This window comes from Protobothrops mucrosquamatus, unplaced genomic scaffold, assembly GCF_001527695.2.
Source record: "Protobothrops mucrosquamatus isolate PMUCROS unplaced genomic scaffold, P.Mucros_1.0 scaffold6053, whole genome shotgun sequence".
Lineage (NCBI taxonomy): Eukaryota > Metazoa > Chordata > Lepidosauria > Squamata > Viperidae > Protobothrops > Protobothrops mucrosquamatus.
The window spans coordinates 1-7,028 of NW_015391892.1; the positions used below are offsets into that span (position 1 = coordinate 1).

Below are 7,028 nucleotides of genomic sequence, written 5' to 3' on the forward strand. Positions count from 1 at the left end.
TCTTTAGTTAAGAAAAGTTAGTTTAGGATGAACCAGTTTAACATATTTGGTTTCTCCATCTTGCACAACAGAACACACGTTTTCCAGCTCCATTTAGAAGAACATCAGTAATAAATAGATTCATTTGACATCTCTTTTATTTCCATGAAACACCTACTTGCAAGTGGGGTTGGGTGGGGGAGCGGAACAAAATCTGAAAGAAACCCTCTAAATCAGGCATCCTCTGATGAAGGCACTCTGGCTGATTTCTGGGTAAGAAAGCTGCCTATGAATAGTTAAGAAGAGCTAAAGCATGCCTGTCATGCATTGTTCTCTATTTTTATTTCAACTACAGTAATTATTTCTAAATTTGTATCTACTGTATGTATAAATTATCACATGCAAATTTCCTGTAAAACTGCCATTTATCTACTTTGGCTGATATCTGCTTTTTTATCCAACTTATCAAGCGGTAGTGAATTGCAGTGCTGGAGGCATACAGAAGCTTCTGCAGCCTTTGGCAGGTGCCAAGTGGTGTTCAACAAGTACAGCTGATTCCTCAGCCCTTGATGATCAAAAACAAAGCAAAGCAACATTTGAATCTCACCACGATATGTCATTTTAAAAGCAAGTTTGCTATAAAAAGGCTGTACAATTTTAATCCATCAGCCATCAAAGTTTTACACTTCTAGGGATATCCAATTTTATGCAAGTATACAAGTGGAGAACAAGTGTGATTTCTTGCAAAAGGAAAGAAAAATCATTGACTGAACCTGGAAATACAAGATTCTGACTGAAAATAAATTTACAGTTAAAGAAGCTGTTAATTATATCTCAGGTCTGACATTTCTTCTGTGACATTTTAAAACTCAAAGAGTCAAATTTTAAATCTCAAAGGTGTAAGACCCAAGATGCTACAAGAAAAATAAATGCCTGCAAGATCAAGTGCTTTTCTAAATTGGTATCAAGCTGATTTAGATAAAAGAAACCTTTAAAAGCCTTTTCTCTGATTAGCAAGTCAGCCATTACCAACAGCATGCTAAAAGAAGTTCTTACACCTGTTCATTTGTGCAGATGGCAAAAGGAATGGATGGATGGGTTGAATGACCCAGAAAGTAAATTTTAAGGTCACATTCCATGGCCTGGAAAATGAGTGATTTAGGCAGATCATAACATCCAGGTTAGTATAGTGTTCAAGACACAATACATCAAATAATAGAAGTCCATAACCCTAGGAAGGAAGCAAACTGCTTCCAAAAGTCTTGCTAAGAAAATTGCTAGGACTAGCCCAGGCAATTGCCAGGAGACCAACCAACTAACCCAGAACATAGTAGGCATGCAGTCAAATAAATCATCACAGCAGGAATCTCTAGGAGACAATGTGCTATAAAAACATGGATATATATGAAAAAGAGTTCTTTTCATATATATATCAGGAATCATTGCTTTGAAAGGTTCAGAAACTTGGGAGCTATTGCTCAACAGATTTGAAGGCTTACTATGTTGGACAAGGCTTATCTGGGAAATGGTTCTAACCTGAAGTTTCTGCTGATGAAAACAATGGCCTTCTGGTATGCATAACCTCTGTCCTTTCCCATTAGCTCCATCTATGGAAGTGCCATTAAAAACAACAAAGTAAAACAAAAATCAAACTAGATATTGAAAACAAAAAATATGGTAGGCGGTGTATGTGCACAGACTCACATCAAGAACAGCATTCCTCTGTACATTTTTTATATTTACATTCTAGTGGGATTCATCAGAAACAATAATTTTACAAAACAATAATAAAAAAATGAAAAAACTGTTCATACAAAACAAACCTCTTTAGAGATATATTGACAAAATTCTGCAACAGGTTGAGTGAGTTGGAAGGGGAAATAAATGATAGCGAACGTGATGGGATCTGACCTGCAGTCTTTCCAAAACTATTCTGCCATCCATGCAGAATATGGCATGCATTTTTTAAGGATTAGGTCCATTAAGGAAAAACAACACCTTCTTGCATATTGTAAAATATTCTCAATAAATACGCAGTTCACAAACTGCATTTCAGTATGAACGGCAATGCTAAAAAGACTCGTGTATAAAAGTAGAGAAGAGCAAATACATCAATTTCAATTTTTTCTCAGTCTCTTAATTTTTATGAAACTGTGAAGTTAATTCTTTTCAGATCCTAATTTTTGCAAATATATATATGGTTTGGTTTGTTGCACTGAAGTTTTTTTTTTGAGGACTACTAACTTGATATATATTCTGGGACAGATTTCTATGTCCATATGCTCTTTTATTTGCAATTCTATCTATTATGCAGCACTTTTACAAATACATCCCCTAACCTAATGGAGATTTATTTCATTTATTTGTTTATTTGTATCCCACCTTTATTATTTTCACAAGTAAGGCAGCAAACATCCACCATCTCCTTTTTTCCCCACAACAACCCTGTGAGGTGAGTTGGACTCGCCCAGTCACCCAGCTGGCTTTCATGGCTAAGGAGAGATTAGAATTCATGATCTCCTGGTTTCTAGCCTGCTTCCCTTAACCATTAGATCAAACCTGCTCTGTAATTTTTGTTCACAATTTCATGAAAAAATGCATTTTACACAACTATGAACTACAAACTTCAGAAAAGTGTATTTTAATCATTAGCTAAATTTCAGTTTGGTTAAAATGCAAACCAAATGAATTCATTCCTGGCCCTAATCATGAGTATGGCTTGATACCTTTAAGAAGAGAAAGAAGAAAATCTGAACTTGTGCAACGTATTTAGAAATCTAAGTCCAACCCTTAGTTATGAAAAACATTTATAAAGTAACTATCTTCAAATATATAAAAAGCTATTGGGCATAGTATTCTCTGTTACTCCTGAAAGAAGTATGAGAACCAACTGAACATTAAGAGATGCTTTGAAAGCATGGTGTGAACATGAAACAGACTGATGCAACAGTTGATGGGTTCTCCTCTGCTAAATATATCTTGGGGTATTTACATCTTTTACAGGTAGTCCACAACATACAACTGTAATTGAGCCCAGAATTATAGCCATGAGTTGTGGTAGTTGTTAAGTCGGTCATCATGGGACCATGCCCAATTTTAGGAGGGGTTTTTTTGCAGTGGTTGTTAAATGAACCCATTTTTCTCAATGTGAATTTTTTGCTGGAAACCAAAAGTAAATGCCGTAAACTGACAAAAAATACTGAAAATTGTAGTCATGTGCCCACAGGGCATTGCATATGGCGGTAAATGCAGGTTGGTTGCCAAACAGCCCAAAATCCGATCACATGGCTATGGTGTGTGTGCATGTGTGCGGTCAGCAGAACTTCAGAACCAGGACCTCTAATAAGGTCAATCATAACTTTGAATGGTCACTAAACAACTGGTCATTAAGCGAGGACCACCTGTATTTACATGCTCCAATATACGGCATATTCAGAGGATTAGACTCTACATAATTCCAAACTTGCCTTCCAGTTTTATACTTCTATTGTTTTATAAGCATACAATTTCCCTAAAATAAAAGCAAAAAATAAAACTTCTTGCTAAACTCACACTGATTTTCTGTTGCCAGGAACCTTCAGAGGTAACTTGAATGGAAGAATAACATTTGTTTAGAAAAGGTTGGGTAAAAATTGGTAGTAGCCATTGGTGGGAATGACATAGAAATGCCACATTTATGACTCTCTGCATGATGCACTACAAAAGTGAACGTCCATTCAGCAAGGATAAAAAACCAAAGCGAGAGAGAAAGCAAGAGACAGAAAAAGAGATAGGAAAAATATTTCAGGAACTGGAAGACTGCAATATCATTGAATAAGTCTGACTCTCCCAAGCTGATGCACTCCAAATGGCCTTTAGTTCTACTCTGTATGGTTAAATGTCTGACTTAACAGGAGTTCTAGTCTAAAAATAACAGAAAACATCTCATTGGAAGACCTGAGCAGCTGGTATAGCAAGGAAAGAATAATCTTAGTTGTGATAATAAGGAGTTTTAACTTTCTAATGTGGCTCCTGGATAAGCTTTGAACAAAAGGTATCAAAAACCCTGAAGAATCAACAGCTGGTGAGAGAACTTTGCTCTTTGGCCAGGAACTCTGCCAACTTCTTATCCAAACACAGAATAGAGTGGCAGTAAACACATCCACACAGATAGGAAAAATATATTATTACATATTATAAACAAATATATACAGAGGTTAAAATGGATGGTGTTTTACTTACAAAGTACATGCCATCTGAGAGTCTTAAAAGCCCTCAGTTGACCTGCAAAGGGAGGGATATGGTTGAGCTACGTGATACTCAGCACTAGAGGTTTGGTATACAGTAGGTGTGCAAAGATCACCAGGCACTTTGCTCATTGTTAACACTTATCAGATTTTCTAGCAATTCATTTTAGAGGGTGAAATTTTAGTGATTAAGTCCCAGTAGAACTATGATTCTTCAACTTATTATTTTTCTTGTATTAACTATGTTTGTTGTTTTTATTTAAAGTCTCTGTCTCCTTCGCAACATCGTGAAGTATAGGATCCACTGATTATTTACATATTGCAGAGTGAGGAGCAATAAATAAGGAACTTTATGAAGAAATGTTCTTTTGAACAGACTTGTCAGTAATTGCCCTATTGGTTTCCAGTGGCAAAAAAATGAAATGTGGTTGTTTACAACTTAGTTTTGTAACAACCTTTCTTCTCCGTATCAATGAAATCGGGGGTTTTATTATTACTTCTTCCTGGTAAAATGTTTTCACTTCACAAGGTCTGTGCTGGCCTAGACTAGATTTCCGTCAACGTGACCTTGAAACCCTCCATTATGTTCTCCATGTTTAGGATGAAAGTGTCTTCATTGGAATAATGTTCAATGATGTTATCATCCATATTTACCAGAATCCTGAAATAGGAAAGGGATACATTAAGAAAGTTTAGATCAGTGATGGCGAACCTTTTAGAGACCGAGTGCCCCAAAAATGCCATGCCCCTGCCCTGCCCCCGCCTCTCCTGCCCGCAGGGCCACCCACTGCCTCCACGGCCTGCCACAGATCACCCAGGCGGCCCAGCAGCATCATGGTGGCCGTGCCCTCTGTCTGCACCCCCCAGCATCATCTGCACACGATGGGACGCGAGGGCAGAGTCTTGTCCTCGCTGCCCGGCTGCCATGTCCTTGGCTGTGTTGCTCTGCACAGGCTGCACCCGGGGCGACTCTCCTCTGGGGAAGCTGCTGGTAAGGAGGGGGCCACAGGGGGTGGTGGGGCTGGGGCGATGGTGTGCATGCCCACAGAGAGGGCTCTGAGTGCCACCTCTGGCACGCGTGCCATAGGTTCGCCACCACTAGTTTAGATAATGGCTAAATACACAAATTCATAATACAATTTCTTTCATTTTGATTTAGTCCCAAAGGTGCTTTTTCAAAAGGCAACTTAGTCTTCAAGGAAAAACAAAGTCCAGTAGACTTTTGAAAAAGCACCTTTGGGGCAACCATGATCTGGATGATTGAGAATCTCCATAGACATTTTGATTTAGCTTATTGTATGAACTTGGCCAATGCAATTAGTATGCTGTCTGAACTCAGCCAATTCTAGATTATTCAATAAATCATGGTTATAAAACAGTAGTTTTATGGATGTAGAAATCTAGTCATTTAAGAGATAGATTTAAATTGTTGGTTCAATGTGTGCAAGGAGGATCTTATTTTATGTTAACCATTTGTACGAGGGCCTTGACAAAATTCACAATGGCGCAGTGGTTAGAATGCAGTACTGCAGGCTATTTCTGCTGACTGCCAACTGCCAGCAGTTCAGCAGTTCGATTCCCACTGGCTCAAGGTTGACTCAGCCTTCCATCCTGCAGAGGTCAGTAAAATGGGGAGCCAGATGGTTGGGGGCAATAAAATGGAGACTCTGTAAACCGCTTAGAGAGGACTGTAAAACACTATGAAGCGGTATATAAGTATAAGTGCTATTGCTATTTTCCAACTTGAAAGTCCAACTCCAAGTTGCCCCATAAAATATTTTGTGATTCTTTGTCCTGAGTCAACATGAATATTCTTCTACTGTTAATGATTCAAATTCATATTAATTCTCCAGTTAGGCCCATGCTACGGGAATCCCACTTAATTCTCCTATACAGCTTTTTATGTTACTTTGTTGTTGTTTTTTTAAAAAAAATATTTTTACAATATAATCCCTGTGCACCACAGCAGGAAGCAGGAAGCATAAATTCCAGATGCTGCTGGATTACAACTTTAATATACCGTATATACTCGAGTATAGGTCGACCCGACTATAAGCCGAGGGACCTATTTTGCCACAAAGAACTGGGAAAAAATGGTGACTCGCGTATAAGCCGAGGGGGCATTTTTCAGCAAACACATTTTTCCGCCTGGGCTAATTGGCCTCTTTGCAACCCCACCCCTCTGCGCGCGATTGTAGCACTTTGCACAAAGGAGCAATAGTTGATAACATGCCCGTCAGCTGGAAGGGTATTCTCGGATAGTGAGAAGCTGGAACCGGGCGGGCGGGCGAGAGAGGCGGGCATAAAAAAAAGAAACGGGGGGGGGGGGAATCCACACACGCTCGCGCAGGGAAAGGGGGAAACGGGTGGGCTGGCCGGCTTCCCTCTCCTCTTTGTGTGTGTGTGTGTTTGTCTCTCTCTCTCTCTCTCTCAATTCTCCCCCACCCCAAAAGCGGGGAGGGGGCGACCTTGCAAAAGGGAGGGGGCTTCTCCCGGTTGCGGGGAAGGCTGGAGGTGCGCCTTTCTCGGCCAGCCCAGGTAAATTCGGCGGTATTCTTCAATACGGGCCGGCCCCAGCAGTTCCGGCTGGTTGCCGGCAGTTGGCTGTTCCTCCCTGGCCGCCTCGGCCCCCTCGGTTTGTCGGTGAGCGCCCGGCAGAGCGCAGCGTCGCCAGGCCTCCCCCCTTCGCGCGAGGTGTCTGGCGTTCCCCCTCGCGCTTGGCTGCGGCGGCCCGGGCTATTCCGTCCTGGCCTCGACACGCAGCGCCGCAGGGAACGGAAGGGGGGAGGGCCGTACCTGGAGCATCACATGAAGAATTGGCTG

At 40.7% G+C, this 7,028-nt stretch overlaps 1 protein-coding gene across 1 annotated transcript in view; it reads right to left on the reverse strand.

The window, feature by feature from the left end:
* Positions 1-4,157: 4,157 nt before the first annotated feature.
* The window catches only part of LOC107300064 (grainyhead-like protein 2 homolog), a gene marked incomplete at its 5' end in the record, with an annotated part of 16,942 nt that continues 14,071 nt past the window's right edge, over positions 4,158-7,028 (reverse strand). The window contains one exon of the mRNA XM_015829407.1: positions 4,158-4,866. Coding sequence (XP_015684893.1) covers positions 4,752-4,866 — 115 coding nt within the window. The remainder of the gene's footprint in view (positions 4,867-7,028) is intronic.